Source organism: Bombyx mandarina, chromosome 08, assembly GCF_030267445.1.
Source record: "Bombyx mandarina strain Sakado chromosome 08, ASM3026744v2".
NCBI lineage: Eukaryota > Metazoa > Arthropoda > Insecta > Lepidoptera > Bombycidae > Bombyx > Bombyx mandarina.
This window is the reverse complement of record NC_143215.1, coordinates 12,826,340-12,846,735: the sequence shown is the minus strand read 5'-3', so window position 1 is coordinate 12,846,735 and position 20,396 is coordinate 12,826,340. Positions and strand designations below refer to the sequence as shown.

Here is a 20,396-nt window from a genome sequence, read left to right as displayed (position 1 = left end):
GGCAGGGTTGTGGTACCTACCCGCGCGGACTCACAAGAGGTCCTACCATCAGTAATTACGCAAATTATAATTTTGCAGGTTTGATTTTTATTACACGATATAGTTCCTTCACCGTGGAAGTCAATCGTGAACAATTGTTGAGTACGTATTTCATTAGAAAAATTGGTACCCGCCTGCGGGATTCGAGCACCGGTGCATCGTTAGATACGAATGCAGCGGACGTCTTATCCCTTAGGCATGCTAAAACGATAAGAAGTTATTCTCACCCTAGTAAATGTATACAATGTTTCGACAGACAATAAATACCTGCTATTATCCGTTACCTCTTGAAATTTGTTAACTACCCACTTTTGTTATAGCTCAAACACAATCAACCAGTATTATCAACTTCGCTGTGTTGTATATATCTGCTCTCACGTATAGTGTTCCTTCCTTCCTACTACTAATTTTCACAGAACCTTTTATAGATTAGGTATTGTTTTACAATTATTCTATTCTTGCGACACGATTCCTATACAACACTCAACGTTTCACTGCGGTGTGTGACCAATTAGTAAACTATTCACCTAACTTTAGCGTGTAACTCTAACTATATTTTTACAAATCACACCATTAACAATTATCATTTTTTTTTATTTCTTATACGGGTGAACGAGCTCACAGCCCACCCGGTGTTAAGTGGTTACTAGAGCCCATAGACATCTACAACGTGCATGCGCCATCCACCTTGTTCTAAGTTCTCAGCATAGTTACAACGGCTGCCCTGCCCTTCAAACCGAAACGCATTAATCGTTGATATCCTCAATCGAATCTAGGGGTTCGATTTTGACGCTGACAAAATCAGTGGGCTCCAGTTCGACTGTGTTCTGTGTGTTTTCCGTATCGCTGTCAATTTTCTCCATTTTGATACTAACGAAATGCTGTTTGGTCACTTCCTCTTGGCTCTCGCGGTCACTCTCCTCCGGTTCGGGCGCGTCGTTGTCTGTCGGTTCGTTTTCCTCCGTGTCTTCTTCATCAGACTTGGAAGCCTCGGCCTGACGCGCGGCCTTCGAGATCCTCTGGTTGTGCACAGTAACGAAGTCCCCGACCAGGACGTCGTTAACGATCCTCTTCGGCGGACCGAAGATGCTGGTCATCACCTCCTCGTCGAGGCCGAGCTTGCAGTCTCTGGGATCCAGTTTGTTATAATAATCCGTAATGTTCAATTCGGTCCCTTTGAGGCCGTGACGTCGACGGAGATGTTTCATCATCGTCTTCTTCACCGAGAAACTTTTCGGGCAGACCTTGCACTGGAAGAAGATTTAATAAAATTAATACATCTCTAAATAATAAGAACATTTTCATTTGTGTACCATGATAAAAATTATCTTGACTCGGCGGTGGTGTGTATTTATACATTAACTACTTTCGCAATTCTTAGTGACCTGTTTCTTTAATTACTCATGTTTCACGTTACATTGCGTGCTCACTTCAATGACTCTAACAATTCAAAATCCATTGATGGGTTGGGTCAACACCCTCCAGTAACTAGTGACGCATGCTTCAGTTTACATATTCGAGAAGTAACTAAAAACATAAAATCTTTGTTTGCCTATCGCTTAGCTTGGTAAATTAACATCATTTCACGCTTGAAGTTTTCATTGGTATTGAAAGTTTTATTACGTAATCTAAGGCGTTTGATCACGAATTCTCACAGTCAAGTCTTTGCTTCGGCATTAATGCTTATGGCATTACAGGCGGTTTCCATTTGCTTATCCTCTTATCTTTTAAAAGATATGAAAGTAAAACTTTTTGGCGGGAACGCGAGGAGTGAAATCATGTGATTCTTTTATTTTGTTTATTTAGGGTTTCTTCAGGTTTAAATATGTAAAAACGGTGGTTTATTAACTGTTTAATATCTGTGAAACTGCATAAATGTGGGAAAATGAAACAAAGCCGCTGGACGTAGCTTCTCGGGATCCGTTATAACCACTATTTTAGTGAGATTATATTTCATCCTATATCATCTCATTTCATTTCATTTCATTCCACTCAATATGAATATAAATTAAAATAGGACTTGACCTAAGCGTCTTAGTTACCAGGTCATAAAACCCTAAAAAAAAAGTAAAGAAACTGACATGGAACATGCTGAGTTCAGCGTGCGTGATGACGTGCAGCCTCAGCCCGACGGAGCTGCTGAGGCACTTCCCGCACAGCGGACAGGGGAAGCGCGCCCGCGTGTGCGCCGTGCGCAGGTGACGCAGCATGTAACGCTCGTCTTGGTATTTCTTGTCTGGCAACACAGGTGCACAGATTATACAAACGGACACATGAAAAATAATTAGTGGTGTCGTGTGTTTATTTTTATTTTGTCTATTAAGTACTTACTCCAATATGAAATTATGTTTTAGAAAACTTCCGCCATTTTAAGGTGTTTTTCTTACCTATTCTAGTAACCTCGAGGGGTCATATTAGACTCACCGAGCATGTAGGTGAGCTCACGGGGCTCTAACCGGGAGTGTTGCTAATACTGGCCCTAGCAAGAGCAGTGCTTCGCAGAATCTACCACCGAATTGGAAACGCGGCCCACTGAGGAAATCCGGCGAGAAACTCAGTGGGCTATGTCTGTGGGTTAATTAACTCGCCGAGCCCTACGGGTTCGATGAGAACGATGACCGGTGCTTGAGGTCCCTAAAAGTACCGATAGTGGGTCGGGAGGATACGAGATGAATTCGAAATATAAAGCTGCGTTCATATTGTAGTTGTATGATCTAATAGACTTGGTTCACATTGTGGCCTGTCTGTGAGCGGACCCGCCTTACCTTTGCACAAAGCTAGCAAAATACAAATAGGACTTACCACATAAAGGACATTTAACGTTGAATGTCTTTTCTTCGTGCGTCTTCATGTGTTCGCGTAGGGAGCAAACGCTTGTGAACAACTTCGAACACACGGAACACGTCTCTAGATCTGATGAACAAAACAAAATCTGAATTTATATCCGGGGAATCACCAACTTTAAATTTAGAATTTTCAACATTTTCTCGTATGGTATTATTATTATGAAGCGTGCGATTTTTGTTTCTGGTATATTTTTTCTATGGAATTGTTTCTTTTGTGGCTAAAATTTACTAGATAAAAAAAAAAAGAACTTACTTGACTAACAAACACATATCTCATTCATTCATTCATTCATTAATGACATTCACATTGTGACTGGTGGAACATTTAATGCTTCATTTATTTATTATGCAATACGATTGTCTGTCCGGAACATTATATAAAAACATAATTAATTTATTCAGCTTACTTTCCCCCGTGTGTTTCCTCACGTGGTACGTTAGTTTTGATTTCTGTACAAAAGTCTGACCACAGTACATACAAGCGTACATAGTCTCTCTGGAATGCGACCTGCAAAAGATTTTTGTAAATCAGATTTAATGAAAACTAGCACTACGATTTGTCTCCGGCGCCTAAAATGGATAAGGGTTGTTATCAATCTAGGCAGGTCCACTTCATGCCGGACTTGCGCCTTTGATATCAATAAGTCATCAGATATCGTCATCAAATAGTGCCTCGCGTGATGTATGCGGCAATATTCCCAATGGGGTACTGTGAGCTTCGTAAGCCACCTAATCTGACGCACGGCTTGCAACTCCCCCCAACCCGTTTACCCCCGCTAACCTGGCGCACGGGTTGCACTTCCCCCCGGTTCGTTCACCCCCGCTAACCTGACGCACGGGTTGCACGTCCCCCCGCTAACCTGACGTGCGCGTTGCAGGCTCCCTTGTCCGCGAAGGTCCGATCGCAGTGCGGACAGGCGTAGGGCCGCTCGCCGGTGTGCCTCCGCTCGTGGCGCAGCATGTTGGAGCGCTGCACGAACCGCATGGGGCAGTAGGAGCAGGCGTGCTGCGGACCCTCGTGGATCAGTAGGTGCTCGCGAAACGAGTCCTTCTTCTGTTCACAGCGAAATATAATTGAATATGCAATTTCGAAAAGAACACATCTCTGAAAATATAAAATGTTCAGGAAATGAAAAAAAACTGATTATTTTCTAAAGCAGTGTAAAATTTAAAATATTAACTTTTGAGTTAAATTTTAGTGTTAATTAGCAATTGAAAATTACTGGAATTATTATAAAATGGGTGCAGGTAAGCCTCAAAACTACATGTATATGAAAAAACGTATTTGACAAAATATGCGACATGTGCCCTTTTCGAAATTGCATATTCAATTAGAGTCGGAATATCGGTACAATCGGTACTGGTGTTAGGACCTCTTGTGAGTCCGCGCGGGTAGGTACTACCGCCCTGCCTATTTCTGCCGTGAAGCAGTAATGCGTTTCAGTTTGAAGGGTGGAGCGGCCGTTGTAACTATACTAAGATCTTAGAACTTATATCTCAAGGTGGGTGGCGCATTTACGTTGTAGATGTCCATGGGCTCCAGTAACCACTTAACAACCAGGTGGGCTGTGAGCTCGGCCACCCATCAAAGCAATAATTAAAAAAAACCTGCCTTCCTTACAAGGAATGACTTCAATACAAAAAGCACGGAGCAGAATTCATATGGACTCACCAAGAACACCTTGTTACAATAATTGCACGTTAAGTTCTGTCTGTTGGGCATGTGCTCCTGCTTGTGCATGTACAATGATGACTTGTACTGGAACGACTTGCCGCACTGCGTGCACGTGTACGGGTGCTGCCCCGGGTGACGGATCAGATAGTGGAGTTTCCTGTAAATATTTTATAAATTTAAGAATTTTAAAAGTCTGATATATTTATTATAAAAAAAAAGAACACAATTCCTAACCTAAAAGTACATGTTAAATTCAAATCAGTAAATTAACTTCCGACCTACGGATATACATCAGAAATAATGAAAGTTAAACTTCTTTAAGCGCGTTGAGAGTAAAATTTAACTTACGACAGACTCGTTACGGATAGAGAGAAAAGATACAATTTAGGACGAGCGAGAGTGAGAAAATAGACAGAACGTCTCGCGAACCACTCGAGCGTGGCGAGTGGGTAAGGACAAAGCGAGCTAAGTCGTTTCTTTTATACACAGCATTCCCTATTACAAGAGAAATTTGATTTAAGAATGAATAACGAACCAAACATTCTATCTAACAACTCAATCCGGAACCACTGATGGTATTTTCTACAGATATTTGGAAAATATTGAATCTAGATATGTGTAATATATGTTATTATTTTAGTCATCATAATCCAATAGTAACTACGGTAAATTGCGGCATCAACCAATGCTTCTGAAGATACTTCGGAAGTCAACTAAAATTATATTCATAAAGAATTCGTATTCAATTTTGCAGTTTATCACCCTACTATTTTGTCCTCCTCTCTCTCACTCCGTGTGTTTGCGCATGCGTGTGCCTGTATATATATCTCTTCACTTTATAAAACATCACAGTATTAAATCGGAAAAAATGAAGAAAACCACAAAACTACACACCGCAAAAGAAGTTTAACTTCTTTCACGTGCACCAAGTTGCACGCGCCGCATTTTTTTTATTTTGATAGCACTCATACCTTTCATCCGAAGAATGAAGGGATTCCTTGCACAGCTTACACTTGTATCGGCCGATGCCATGCATTTGCGTGATGTGGGCGTTGCAAGCTTTCTGACTTTTGAAATCTCGACTGCAGACGGGACATTCCACTAAGCCCCCGCCGCAGGACTTCGGGGAGTGCAGGGTCTGGTGATGAAAGTACAACTTGAATTAGTAACGCGGGTGCCGGAAGCCGATATGTAACATTAACACCACAAAATCATATCTGCGTTTTGCATAGACCATTATAATTTTCAGACAAATTTACCAAAGAAATTGTATCCTAAAACAATTCTATTGGACATTAGTACCAATTGCTATTAAAATTATTCAATTTTCACTCGCTCGTAAAGTCTTAGCTTGTTTATTTTCGGTGAGCCCGCAATGAGGGTGAGGGTGAGGCAAGGTGGCCCTCTCGTGTCATTGCACACAAGAGCTATTGACAATGAGCATCAAGCGTTCTTTTTTTTATCGCTAAAATGGAGGGACGAGCTCACAGCCCATGTGATGTGTCTGCCTGACCCAAGAGGTCACCGGAACCCAAAGACATAAACAACCTAAATGCCACCACCCTCCTTGAGATATGAGTTCTAACTCTGTGGTTTTACAGTACAATGTTCGTCAGTTTGTTGCATTACGTGCAGTCACAAAATAACAAAAGTAAAGCTAATGTGTAGTCTATTGTTTCTTTCTTATCAAGTCAGTCTCTACTATCTATTGTTTTCGGAAGCTGTTCTCTAAAGCAGATATAGGTACATATAGGTAAAAAATATCATTTCCATATATTTTGTGTGAAAATTTTATAAATATTTTGTTTCTCCTCATAGTTTAGGATTAAATGTCTACACTCATTTGAAAATTTCTGTCCAAACACTGTATATTATTTTTAATCAACTCTAACAGCCACAAAACTATGGTTTTCTCAAACTACTTATCAGTCTGCTTTTGCTTTCATGGTACATATTTTAATATAATTATTGCACAAGTCCTATCCTGATGGTCTGATACCAGTCTTCTACCCGTCAAGCAGATAAGCATTAACGAAACTGAAAGATATAATCACACTGCAATATGGATTAGTTGTTTTTTTAAAGGGATTTTATGACCTGGTAACTTGACCTTTAAGTCATGTCTTATTTCAATTTATATTCTTGTTTTTATGAAAAATTATAATATGGAGTGACATGAAATGAAATGAAGATGATTAATTTAAGATATTAATCAACTGGGATGAAATGAAATGAAATGAGATGATATGGGATAAAATATAATCTCAGTAAAATGGTGGTCATTTACTGAGATTTTTTAGTGGACTTTTTGGAAGATCCCGAGAAGTTTCGTCCAGTGGCTTTGTTTCATTTTCCCACATTTGTGTACTTTCACAAATATTAAACGGTTAATAAACCACCGTTATTACACATTTAAACCTGCAGAAACACTAAATAGATAAAATAAAACAAACCACACAACTTCACTCCTTGCATTCCTGCCAAAAAGTCGAATTAGTTGTAAAGAAAAAATAAACAACTACCTTCAAGTGAATTTTAAAAGACTTCCTTTGGCTCAGTGGTTTATATTTACAAGGGGGTAGCGAACAGAAGACCTTCCTCGCTTCAGGATGTTCAGCACTGAAGTGACTGCGGACAGCATCAATGCTCGGGAAGCAAAATAAACACAAACAGCATTTATAAAGGAATGTTGGTGCTTTACTGTTGCTTTCTTGGTGTTCTGACAAGTAATGATGTAAGAACCAAACCTAGAAATGAAAAATTATAATTTAGAGCTCTATAGAACAATGGACAATTAAGACTGATTTATATATAAACAAACCTTTTATAAATTTTAAAGGTAATACAACTGTTTTCTAACACCAAGAGGTGTGACATATCTTTTTATTGGCATAGACCGAATGTATATGCTGCCACCCACCTTGAAATATGAATTTAATATTCTAATTTGTGTTGACTGGTTTTGAAAGTTTCATACAAAGTAACCATAACACACCCTAAATATTAAGTCACTACAGATTATGGCCTTTGGTGATTGCAGTTGTTCAATAATGTGTGACGCTGGATATGTCAGCTAACCAATTAATTCACTGAATTAAGTATATAGAGATGCCTACTCACGCACTCTCTGCCTAACACACAATTCACACAAAGATTCAAACAGACACACATTAGCAAAAATGGTAAGCATTAGTGGTTATTAAACTGTATATAAAATATAAAAAATAAAATCTTGCTTTGACTATTTTTTAAAAGGGGTCAGTTTAGTTCTTGGATTAGTTAGTGCAAGGGTAAGTTTGACCCTTCAAAAAAAGGTCCTTGGGCAAATCCAGTTTTACCAAAGCTCTTTAGTGTATGTAAGTGTATGTATGCAAGTCTGTGGCCTATAAAGTATGGTGGTTAATTTTCATTTATTCTGACACACATCTATGTAATTCCCCTTGCCTAACATATATGTTCACGTTTGGCAGTCCATAAGTAATTATTTTCCATTTTCAATAGCATACTAACTTCAACACCATGACCACTCATGCCTACCTGATCACTGAAAAGCTTATCACAGCTTTCACATTTATAATAATCGTCTCTGTGCATACTGAAATGCACTTTAATCTGGTGAGTTTCTCTGTCTCCCTCATTCCAGAACAATATTGGACAATATCTGCATTTAAAACCCAAATGAGGACTGAAACAATTATCATATTCCATCTCTTGCAAATGATCTTCTAGATGCCGCCTTGTGTTCACACGATTTTCGAATTCTTTGTCGCAGAACTGACATATCCACAGGTCATCAAATTCGCCAATTTCCTGCATTACATGACTTTCCAAATCAGATAATGTTTCAAATGTGTTCGAACAAACCCTACACATATAGTATGGTGTGCATTTAGTTATATGCATTTTGGTAAGGTGGTGATAATAGTCTAGGACATCAGTCATTATTGATTTACATATTGCACATTCAAAGTTTTCCATTTCATCCAATGCCTTGTCATAAGCAATATACGAATTCTTCGTAATACCATTTTTGTCATTTAAAAGTTCATCTATGTGGTTTAAGTAGCATTTTTGCAAAACTATCATCTCCATAAGAGTCACATCAAAGTCTTCATCTCCTTTGTAATTCTTTACTATACTCTCTTCCTTTTCACATTTTGCATTCACTTCCTCTGATTTAGTATCTTCATCGCTCACCACTTCATCTTTCACATCCATTGTAATCTGGGGCTTCTCTTGTATCGCTATTTTTAAATGAGTTTCTTTATCAAGATCTACATAGCCTACTGCAGTTTTAGTACTCAACTCATTACTCACAAACTCGCTACTTAAGTCCGCGCCGTTTACATCAAATGGGGGATCAGTACCAGATATGATTTGAGTGAAGCATTTAAGAGTGAAATGGTGGTACCCCATATAATGATTAAAGAAGGTACGACTTAACACATTGGGTTTGGAGCATAAACGACAAGCAAACTTTGGAGCACCTTTGTATTGAATATCCCAGAGAATGTCGCTCGATTTTGTTGATGTATTTGTAATATTATGCTTTTGAAATAAGTGTGAATTATAAAGGTCATCATCAGCAACACGGAAATGGCATAATCGGCAGTGCACCAAATTATGTGCAGTGCTCATGTGATCCCTTAGTAATTTTTCAGTTGCAAAGTTTTGTATACATTGTGAACATGGCCATGGAGTATGAAACTGCAGGTGAGAAGTCCATGATTCTCGGTTCGGGACAAAATATCTGTAACAGAAACAATATTTTTGTTCTTTAGTCTAAAAAATGCTACAGAAACATTTTTAACAAAAACTAAATACATAAAATATAAATAAATATAGTATTACTATTCTAAATTCAGCATTTATATCTAGTGCTACAGAAATGAAGGAGTGGGAATGGAAGAAAGAAGTTCCGCTATTCCTACTATCCAAAAAAGGCAGCTTGACTGAATTTTTATTATTATTATTATTATTATTATTCGCAGGAATGTTACTGCCCACATAATTATTCAGATACAAGAATCAAGCTCTAATCTGTTAGCACAGTAATGACTAATCATTACATTGGAAAAGTAAGCTGATAATCCAAATTAAAGTTAATTAATATTCAACTTGCCTGCATATTCCACAGAAATCCTTTTTATGGTTCAAAATGTAATGAACAACAAGTCTGGAACGATTTGTGAACCAAAAGGAACATAATAAGCAGCTATAAGGGCCTGCCGGACTGAGATCTTTTAAATACAGCCAAACATCTACAGGTCTCTCAATGACAATCGGTTTTGCTGGCTGAATGCTAATACTTAGGCCTTTAGTGTTGACATATTTTTTCTTCTTTCTCTTTCTCGTTTCTATGACAATCGCTTCCGGCAGTATCAATTCTTTGGTCTCAGGGTGAGCTCTCCTTTTTGCTGCTAGTACCGAAAGTGGTTCGTCTTCAGAATCGGAACTCATCTTGGCTCAGTAGATAAATATTTATTTCCTGTTAGGCTTTAGCAGTGAGCATATTATTCTCATATTACTTTAATACACTGAAAAACTTAGCCACGACTCTGTTAATTTTTTTCCTAATTTTATTTAAAATATATTTTTTTAATTGTATTTTCTTTAAAACTTCCTACCAGATCCGAGTCTTATTTTATATCTTACTCCGACGATAAAACGAACAAATGAATATATATAAATAACAAATTTATTTATCAAATGTACTAAGGAGTGAGCTTATTTAGCAAAAATATTTTTCAGAAGTTTTTTCGCTTTTTTGGAAACATCGCATGACACTTTCAAGCATAGACATTAAATCACAGACCTAGGTTTAAAAGACTTTCAATTTTGACAGCCGGACTAAAGAAGGTTTTTTTGTTTGACTTATCCATATGAATAGGCAAAAGGTTGGCAGTCCGCAATTCTCTAGAATGTAGCTTCCAAGTCTTTTTCAAGTTATTATTGTAATCTAAAAAATAAAATTGAATAAGTGCAACAAAAGTGATTAATCTGAAATGAATTAATTATTAAAATTAAATCAAATCATACTAACTGAAATGAAGTATTCTTTCTGTCAAGGGATGAGATTTTTCGACGACACTGATGAACTTTTTGAAAATATCTTGGAAGCCTATAAAAGCTCTCTATTTATTTAATTTTCATTGTATTGAACACTTGTACTGTTTCACACTTACAGCACTTTCACTCTTAAAAATAAATGCAGGTTAATTTTATTAAAAAGGCATAGGTAACAAAAAGAACTAGTCTATTTTTATTATTTTCATTTGTATACCATTACACGCAAAAAGAATGTAGCCCATAATATTAAATCTTCATTACTTTCTTATTTTTCGACGAATTTACAACACTTGCTTCTCAATGTTTTTCAAAATCTCTGTCGTGGCTGCCATTTTATAGACCGAGATTTGTCTATGGTGTGAGTCAAAGAAAGGCGAAGCTAAACAAAAGGGTAGCATGTAGATAGCATTTACTAAAATATTAGTAAATTAATCTTATTTACTAACGAAGAATAGTTGAAATTGTTGTACAGATAAATGAACTAAACAGTTGTAATACGGTTGTATCAATTAGTATCGTGAAATGAAGCACAATGCATCGTGTGATGGTGGCCATTAGAAGCAATAATTATGTATATTGGCATACTTACTGGTTTACGAACCATAAAATGTGCTCATAATAAAGGATTTTGAGGAATTCCGGTTAAAGTTTTATGAAAATAAAAATGTAAACGGATTGTTGTGTTGTTACATGTGCTTGCGTGATAGTGTCCAGTGTAAATATACTACTTAGTGAACGATGGCTCAAAATCAAGGAGAAGTTCCAGTAGGTACTCCGAGTCAACCCGTCAAAGATAAGGATATATATGCTTGCTTACCGGAGATGCGAATTGACGGGCCGCTGGGACCCGACGATCCTTGTCCAGGTGGTGAAGATCTACGATGGCTGCCTGCACAGGCTACGGACAGGGACCTTGTAATGTACTTACGTGCCGCACGTTCAATGGCAGCGTTTGCGGGAATGTGTGATGGTGGCTCTCCTGATGACGGCTGCGTTGCCGCCAGTCGAGACGATACGACTATCAATGCTCTTGACGTGCTGCACGACTCTGGCTACGATCCTGGTAGAGCGTTACAAGCTCTCGTGAAATGTCCGGTACCCAAAGGTATTGAGAAAAAGTGGTCAGAAGACGAAACAAAACGTTTTGTTAAAGGGATACGGCAATTTGGCAAGAATTTTTTCAAAATTAGAAAAGACCTACTGCCTCATAAAGACACTGCAGAACTTGTTGAATTTTATTATCTCTGGAAAAAGACTCCGGGTGCTAGTAGTAATAGACCTCACAGAAGAAGAAGACAAGCATCATTAAGGAGAGTCCGTAATACAAGGAATTCACGTGCAGGTACTCCCAAGGAACAAACGCCTGAAGTTGTACCTGCTTTGCCAGAGACAAATGGTTCTAGGCCGTCACCGAATCCAAAGGAAACCGGAGAAATGAGTTCAGTCACTGAAGATGAAAATTCTGAAGATGATAGTGATTCACGAGATGCCGGTGATTTAGCCAAGAGTGAAAATGGTAGAATTGTAGAAAACCCTGATGACTCACCGAGCAGAATGAGAACAAGAAATAAATCTAAAGAACAAACTACACCGAACGGTAAGAAAGCTCCGGAGGAAAGTGATATTGAACAAAAAGCAAAACCTAAACCAAAAGCTATTGTTCAAAGCAATAATAACAATATTCCCGATAAAGTAATTTCTTCACCTGTAAGTAAAGAAGTTAAGAAAAAGGTGACAAATGGAAAAGTTGATGCATCTAAAGTGAAGAAACGACTGCCAGATGATACGAAACCGGATGGAATTATGGATGGAGATGTACAAATGAAAAAGAAGAGAGCCGACCCTCCAGAAAGTCCTTCGGAGAGCCTAACTAATGATAGTTTCCCAGCCATGGATGAGACTGAAACTCAAGAACAAGAACCGGAAGCCTGTAACTTCAGTTTCAACAAAACAGATAAAGAAAGTGTAGAACAAAATAAAGAACCTGAATCTGAGCAACAACAGTCAAAACCAAATGAACATCTTGAAGTTCAAGTTAAAGTAGAAGCAAACAATGAACCACTCATTAAAACTGAAAAAGACCTTATAGCTCCTACATTCAAACTGGCTACTGATAAAGATCAAAAGAATGTTTTGGACTTAAAAACGGATACCAATGTGACTAAAAATCCTGAAAATGTGGACATGAGACCACTATCAATGCAGAATTCAGTATTCCCCAAAACAGAATTAATAATTCCTAAAGTGACACCAATGACAGTTGAAGCCATGGAAAAGATAAAAATCAAGGAAGAAATAGACCCTGAAGATCAAACTCTTAATCTACACAAGGATGAGTATCAGAAAGACCCGTTATCTCACAGTTACCCAGGACATCCTATGACTCAAGCCAATAAACCTCTAAATCTAGAAAATACTAACTTTTTTGTGAAAGATAGTCACATATACAATCCTAAACTTGGGCATGGTATTAAAATTGAAGGTGTCCCAAATATTTTCAACCCAATGAATATAACAAAAGAAAGTACAATAATCAGGAATTCAAAAGAGTATTCTGCAAGTATTCCTCCTTTTCCCTATTCATCAAATCTTAGTTTTGGCAGTGATCCTGGAAAACACAATCCTCATGGCATCAATCCATTGAAAACTGTCATAAAATTGGAACCAAGAGATGAAACAAGTGAATTAAAGAGTCAAAACGCCCCTGAAATTTTCACTGCTACAATATCAGCAGGAAATAAGGTTGATTCTCCAAACACACCAAGATTGGATTCCTTACAAAGGATTAGTCCTTCACCATCAAATGTACATGGTGCATCACCACCACCCATGGAACATCCTACTGCCATAGGAAATACTGAACCCATATCACCTGCAAACTCACAAGAAAAAGAATCAGATACCGATGATAAGCAACCAACAGACTTGAAAACTCAACATATATCAAAACCTGAAAATCAAAGAGACAGCTTGAGGCCACCAGCTTTTGCTCATCCAATAAGACCTGACAATTTGGGACTCAGAACAACTGAAGCTACCATTGTGTCTGTTGCCGGACAGAACATGCCTCCTCCACCTTTAAGTCAAGCTTCCATGTCAGGATTATTGCACCCAGGTCCTTTGATAACTGTAGGTAGTGGTGCAAATGTCGGTCCATATGGATTTATGGCAACGTCTCTCTATGGTCATCCAGGGCATCCTTCATTAGAAAAACCAGGTTCAATGCCACCTCTTATGCAACAAATTCCGCCTTCACATGGTCATCCTAGCAGTAATTCTATACAACAACAATCTAATCAAAATGATCCATCTATGCCACAAGATTTGAAAATTAAACAAGAAGTACCTGACAATATACCTGCCAATTTATCAACACACCCTTCAGATCCGTTGCAATCTCTGAAAGAAGTCAAAGTTCCAGGCTATCCTATAGGAAGTGCAATTGCTCAACATTTGAATACGGAACGAGATCGAGAATCTGTTTCTAGTGTTGAAAACAGTAGTCGACCACCAAGTCAACCGACAAATGAAAGTACAAATATGCCCAGTGGATTCCTGGGTCCTCGAATTGAAAGTATAAAAAAGGAACCGGAATTTTTACATCAACCCCACATTACTCCAGTATCTACCTCCCATGGACCACCTGATTCTATAAACACTATAACTCCAGTAAAAAGTCCACATACACCTACACCTATCAAGAGTCAACCAAGTCACAATGGTACACCTCATGGCTCTCATCGATCCACAACTTCACCATTTTCGAGACATCTGACAAGTCCATCACAACCAAGGCAAATATCTGCTTCTCCAGTTCAACCTCATACTCCAGTTTCTCATTCTGCCTTAAACTTGATGAATCCTACGCCTATTTCGATAGCAGCAACGATACCGGGACCTGTTATGCACTCTGGACAACCTGGTCACCCACCTCCACATCCGTTTGCGTCACCTCTGCATCACCCCCCTCACCCTTTGCTTCATCATCCCTCAATATTTCAACTATCTGCAGCAGCAGCGGCACACGCTATGCATCCTTACTATCCACATCCACACCCTGGATATTCAATGCCTTATCCTTATCCCTATGGACCTCTGCCACAACCCCACCCGATCCCTCCTATGCACCCTGCAGTCAGCACGGCTGCGCGTCACGATCCAGTAAAACCTTCAACAATAGAATCAACAACAATGCTTAGTTCTCATCACAGTACCAGTTCTTCAGTAACCACAAGATCTCTCCGGGAGATATCGGAAAGTAGTGAAGACCCGAGAAACCCGAATGCCACTACTGAAAGGCAGCTGCACGAAACGACAATGACCCATCATCATTCTACAAGCCACCACAGTGCAGTTCATACAAGTACAGAGAAGCAACCAAGTCACGCAGGAGGAGGCACTAATCATACGTTATCAATATCACATTCGACTTCGAGTAGCTCCTCGCAGTCAATACAACATAAAATTAACACTCAACAAAAATCTGGGGGACATTCAAGCTCACCTCACCATTTATCAGCAAGTGTTTCTCAGACCACTAGTTCATCATCAAGCGTGAATGTCACCAACAACCATACGCACCACCACTCCCACCATCTTGCGCATCATCCGGAAAGGCTATCTCCTGCGGACTCTATGCTGCTCCGACATCATCCTAAAATGCTACCCGGAAATCCAAGCCATCTCATGATTCCACCACCATCAATGGGACATCCAATGGGCTTGGGGCTTCCACCAGGGCCAGGCCCCAGTTCGATAGAAAGTTTACGATTACATGCCCAAGCTGCAGCAGGACTGCCTCCGACTCACCAGAGATCTGGATCACCTCATCAAATGCCACACGGTCATCCTCATCTAAGAGGTCCGCCGCGTCAGATTCCCGATGAAAACCCTGAACTCAAACTTGAGACACAATCACAACCGGAAGAAGAAGAAATTCCAAGTCCGGCTCACATTCCACACGGACCTAGCCCAGAGCCAAAAATAGAAGATACCGAATGTCACAGATCACAGTCTGCTATATTCCTCAGACATTGGAATCGCGGTGACTATAATTCTTGTGCGCGAACTGATCTTACATTCAAACCGGTACCTGAATCAAAACTTGCTCGAAAACGTGAGGAAAGATTGAGGAAACAAGCGGAACGTGATAGAGAAGAAAGGGAGAAGATAGCGCAGCAAGCACATAGAAAAATAGCGACGCCGGAGAAGCCGGACACGAAACCACCGTCACGCGGTGCCATAGAGACGATATCATCGCCATACGACCGTTTCCCTAGACCTCCAGGCTACCCCGACACGCCTGCGTTGCGTCAGTTATCTGAGTATGCACGACCTCACGCCGGCTTTAGCCCGGGCAATCTGCCTCGTCACTGTATGGACCAGATGTTGCAGTATCAACTAAGCTCAATGTACGGCGCACCCGGGGCCCGTGAAAGATTAGAACTCGAACACCTCGAAAGAGAGAAACGTGATAGGGAAATTCGAGAATTACGCGAACGCGAACTCAATGATCGGTTGAAGGAAGAACTACTCAAGAACAACGTAGGACCTCGAGCACTCGATCCTCACTGGCTCGAGATGCACCGGCGGTACGGAATGCCGCCACCACCGCCCCAGGGTGCAATCCCAGTGCAGTTCGGCCTATATCCTGGCGGACACGCTCCCGGGGCGCTCTCTCAACTAGAACGCGAGCGACTCGAGCGCCTCGGCATCCCTCCGTCGGGTCCCGGTCCCACAGGACCCGGTGGCGGTCCACACCACGGCCATCACCCGCACCCCGTCGCCGCGGCTCAACTCGAAGCAGCCGAACGTCTCGCTCTAGCCGCTGACCCGATGGTGCGATTGCAGATGGCCGGGATAAATCCAGAGTATCACGCGCACACGCACGCGCACACTCATGCACACTCTCACACGCACTTGCATTTACATCCGGGACAACAAGCGGCGGCGGCACAGCAGGAAGCGCTCGGCCTTGGACCGTATCGGCCGCTGCCTCACCCCGACCTGTTAGGCAGGCCGTATGCTGAGCAGTTAGCGCAGCAGGCGGCGGCACACGAGCAGTTGCAGCGTCAACTGTTACTAGACCGGGAGCGGGGCTTCCTTCACCCCGCGCACCATGAAGACTTCCTGCGGCAGCAGCGCGAGCGCGAGCTCAAGGTACGCGCTCTGGAGGAGGCGGCGCGGGCCTCTCGCCCTTAGACCTGGTGTGTCCTCTACAAAAACTCACAATGAGTGATGTGTAGTGCAGTTGTAATTATTTATATTAATATAATAATGTATTTGACACGGTCTTAACTTATTCACTTATTATCTTCTGTGTTGCATGGTCGTATAATATGCTTATTTTCCATGCTCAAATATTGTTTCTTACCTACTAGTCATAATTAAACATTATTTTAAACGAGTTTATGAGTTGGAATTTAGGTCAACAATACTTTGTATTAAATTATTCAATTTATTATGTATATTGTCTTTGATGTTAGCAACTTCTTGTCGTTATTTTGACGAAGGTGACTTTAATGTATAGAGAATCACAAAAACAGAAGGCCTTCAGTCCACGACTTGAACTTGTGCTTCATCGATTACCTAATAAGGGTGCTGGTGAGGGTTCTAGTGTTCGGACCACATTATGCTACTTTCTATATTATTTTCATGACATATTAGCGTATGTTTAAATAAGAGATTTTAGTTTTAAGGTAGTTTGGACTGTGACTTGCCTTTCTAACCGATTGCCTTTTTGACGTAGTGACTTGGCCCGTGTAACGCGAAACACAAAACTATTATTAATTTGTAAAAAAAGGTGTATGTATGTAATTACATAAAATAAAAATCCAAACAGGTTTTCTTTATAAAAAAAATTATTGTAGTCGTACATATTGACATATCGATTACAAGTTATTTGTGAGAAAGTAAAATTGCAACATCACAAATCGATCGGCCTGTTACTTAGAATGTAGCGATCGACTTTTGTTGAACGTTTGCGTAGAGATAGCGGTGCGACGAACAATTTAGTTTATAATGTGATTTCGTTTGGAGTTTATATTAGCCGACTATAGGTTACCGCTGTTATTGCTCCTTGAGGAAATAATTCCAGTTTTATGTAATGAGCTAAAATAGACGTCCGCCAATGAGGACTACGACTGAAGCGATCGGAATTACAACGCATACATTGTTTATTTACGTTCAACATTACTTTTATCGCTTTTACGATGCTCTCGCACAGCTAACTCTACGTTACTGTTTTTAAGGTCTGTATTCCATTAACACATGTCACTGCAGGCACAAATTAGTTTTACAACGTGTCAAACGTACGGTCATGGCGTCGCAGCAGAATGCCAGATGTTAAAATTTCAACATTTCAATTTTCATTGTACAGTCTTCAATAAAGTGTTCAAATTGTACAGTAAGTATAGGTTCGTGGTTGTATTCTGCAAGTACCTTTCAAAAGCTTTGAACAGAAATATTAGCTTTATTGAGGGAATTTCATATGACAATTCTTTAATAGTTTAAATACAAAAAGAGAATGGTAACTAACTATAAATAAATAGTTTGCTAAGATAATGTTAGTGAAATTGAATACATCTCTCACTTTTTTTATATTGTCTCAGTAATAATGAGATACAAAATGTGCTGTAGATTTGTTAATCAATAGAATCGGATTTTAATGTTCTTGTACAATATAACAATAAATGCTATCCATTGTTTTTGTAATAAATCTGTTTTTTTTTTTCAATTCTGACAAATAATCGACATTAATAAAAGTAATATTATATATACCTAATTAAGAGTTCTAAATATTGTTAAAAACTAATGTAAACAACAGCCTTATTACTTATAAGAAACAGAAATATTGATGGAATACATACATCATATTAATAAATAAATAAATTACTTTCTATAGCTGAAACGTTCTTTCAACTTTGTTAAATGTACAAGAGCATGGAGGGATAATACATTTTAAAGCCAATAAAGTGATAATTTTTTTTTTTTAGATACTGTAGTAACGGTAAATTATTTTGAGATTTGAACATTATCATTCAAGCGTTTTTGTAATGTCAAAGTCAGTTGATATAAAACCTCATAATGTTACAATTAAACTATTCTGATAAGATTGTGTTGTTACGCCCAAAATATAAACACGTTCAATGATTAAAATGCACTATAATGTAACATAATTTTATTACTTAACAAATAGACAATTAGAGTTGAAAAGATGTTATAGATTATTCTAGAATTAAAGTTTTACAATGTCGCTTCGTAGGTGTTATGCTGTAATGCCATACTTACAAATTCTGATGTTTAAAAAGAAAAATGAGGAAAGAGAAAATGAGTATTATTTTTAGAGACAAATTATATGATAAAATAATAATAAAATGTGTCGATTAAATATTTGATTTATTAGACGATAAGGAATCGATGTCTTAGTGCTTTTGTGTAAATTTTTTTCAATAATATATGTGGAAGAAAAAACATGTATTTAATTTACTTTTTTATGTTCATAATATGAACTACCTCGACCTTTTTTCACGCTTTACAAATAATACATCGGATTAAACAATAGAAATATCTACAGACTTGAACAAACCTTGAATTTTAAATACAAAAATAAAGGTATTTATACACTTGAAAAGTGTGTACCATTAATATACAGTGCCTAGATACTACAATTGATAGTGAATGATTGCCTCGCTCGTCTAGAATGAGTTAACCATTTTTTTTTACAAAATATGATTTCTAATGCCGAATTGCTATCTGACAGCTTCGCGTGATACCGCTATTACCGATGCAGCCCGCTGATTACCGTAAAGTAAACTGCCCTTGTTCACTAAGGCTTCTAAGATTAACTTCATGTTCCCCCCGTCATTTCGGATCCTCCGGATCCATTAACGGTGCTTTTAGGTACCTCAAGCACCGGTCACCGTCTTCACAGAGCCCGTCGCTTGCGACGAAAGGCTCGAGTAAATTAACCCATAGACACAGCCCACTGAGTTTCTCCCGGATCTTCTCACTCTGATCCCTGGTAAAGATTCTGCGAAACACTACTCTTGTTAGGGCCAGAGCAACACTTCCGGTTTGAGCCCCGCGAACTCACCTACTAGTTCGATGAATCTAGAATAACCCATCGAGGTTACTAGAATAGGTAAAAAAAACATGATTCCAGTATAGATCATCTTCGCAATGAAGCCGCAAACTTGATTTTTCGGGAGCTTCAGTCGAAGTACATTTGACATTATTATGAAAAACTGATGTAATGTGATATTTTTCTCTTTTTGGTATTTCGAAAACTAAATGTAAATGTTTAAAATAATAAAAAGCAAAGCATAGGTCGAGAAACGGTTGCAGTTAAAGAAACATCAAAAGAGAAAGAAGAAAACAAGAAAAAGTCCCTCCCCATAAAAAATTGAAATTCCCTCCCGATGGCGCGCTGCAATGATTAGGTATACTACTAGAGATATAATCTAAGAAGGGTTGACGTGAGGCAAGCCGGTCGTAAAACTCATGCCAAATCTCTATTCAGCACGATAAGAGAACTTGCTGCGCTAACTCCGCATAATTGGGGATAAGGGCAAGAAGAACATGAATAATATAATGTGAAAGTAATATTTATTTATTTCTCGCTTAAATGTTTAATGTACAACATAAGCCATCGATAAAATTTACAAAATTGTGTCAGTTTAGAATAAGCTTTTAAAAGAACTGGAAGTCTGTACCTACCTGGTCTGGTCTGGTCAAAGACCAGTATTACAAATCTCCAGGTTACTTCC

The 20,396-nt window shown here is 39.0% G+C and overlaps 2 protein-coding genes across 2 annotated transcripts; one reads left to right on the top strand and one right to left on the bottom strand.

Annotated features, from left to right (window-relative positions):
* Positions 1-615: 615 nt before the first annotated feature.
* On the bottom strand, positions 616-10,376 carry LOC114242958 (uncharacterized). The gene is made up of 10 exons (XM_089729239.1): positions 9,683-10,376; positions 8,098-9,310; positions 7,083-7,307; positions 5,532-5,698; positions 4,558-4,717; positions 3,746-3,939; positions 3,293-3,393; positions 2,842-2,952; positions 2,121-2,275; positions 616-1,289 (listed from the first exon to the last, which is right to left on the bottom strand). The coding sequence occupies exons 1-10, from the start codon at positions 10,018-10,020 to the stop codon at positions 786-788; spliced, it is 3,168 nt and encodes a 1,055-aa protein (XP_089585365.1). The 5' UTR covers positions 10,021-10,376; the 3' UTR covers positions 616-785.
* A 595-nt stretch (positions 10,377-10,971) lies between these two features.
* On the top strand, positions 10,972-18,943 carry Gug (arginine-glutamic acid dipeptide repeats grunge). The gene has a single exon (XM_028174351.2). The coding sequence runs from the start codon at positions 11,368-11,370 to the stop codon at positions 16,828-16,830; it is 5,463 nt and encodes a 1,820-aa protein (XP_028030152.2). The 5' UTR covers positions 10,972-11,367; the 3' UTR covers positions 16,831-18,943.
* Positions 18,944-20,396: the final 1,453 nt, after the last annotated feature.

Bases quoted from the DNA above. Each gene is read 5' to 3' on its own strand.
- LOC114242958 (XM_089729239.1), bottom strand. From the start codon at position 10,020: ATGAGTTCCGATTCTGAAGACGAACCACTTTCGGTACTAGCAGCAAAA. The intron at 3,394-3,745 runs GTTAGCGGGGGG...AATCTTTTGCAG, and splicing joins GCCTGCAACGCGCACGTCAG to GTCGCATTCCAGAGAGACTA. The intron at 2,276-2,841 runs GTAAGTCCTATT...CTGTGTTGCCAG, and splicing joins CGTTAAATGTCCTTTATGTG to ACAAGAAATACCAAGACGAG.
- Gug (XM_028174351.2), top strand. From the start codon at position 11,368: ATGGCTCAAAATCAAGGAGAAGTTCCAGTAGGTACTCCGAGTCAACCC.